Genomic DNA, 248 nt, shown 5'->3' on the forward strand with positions numbered 1-248 from the left:
ACAATTGTCGATCAGTCGGTTTCGGAGCGTGCACACTGGTACCCGAAAGATGGTGAACTATGCTTGAGCAGAATGAAGCCAGAGGAAACTCTGGTGGAAGTTCGTAGCGGTGTTGACGTGCAAATCACTCGTCTGACTTGAGTGTAGGGGCGAAAGACTAATCGAACCATCTAGTTGCTGGTTCCTTCCGAAGTTTCCCTCAGGATAGCTGGCATTTGTTTGTAACAATTTTATCCGGTAGAGCGAAT

General features: G+C 47.6%; 1 protein-coding gene across 1 annotated transcript; it reads right to left on the minus strand.

Moving 5' to 3' along the window:
* Positions 1-11: 11 nt before the first annotated feature.
* Tsp_14014 (conserved hypothetical protein) lies at positions 12-191 on the minus strand. The gene has a single exon (XM_003368686.1). It carries the CDS (start codon positions 168-170, stop codon positions 12-14), a length of 159 nt encoding a protein of 52 aa, XP_003368734.1. The 5' UTR covers positions 171-191.
* Between the last annotated feature and the right edge of the window lie 57 nt (positions 192-248).

This window comes from Trichinella spiralis (genome assembly GCF_000181795.1).
Source record: "Trichinella spiralis strain ISS 195 chromosome Unknown Scfld2110, whole genome shotgun sequence".
In the NCBI taxonomy this organism is placed as follows: domain Eukaryota; kingdom Metazoa; phylum Nematoda; class Enoplea; order Trichinellida; family Trichinellidae; genus Trichinella; species Trichinella spiralis.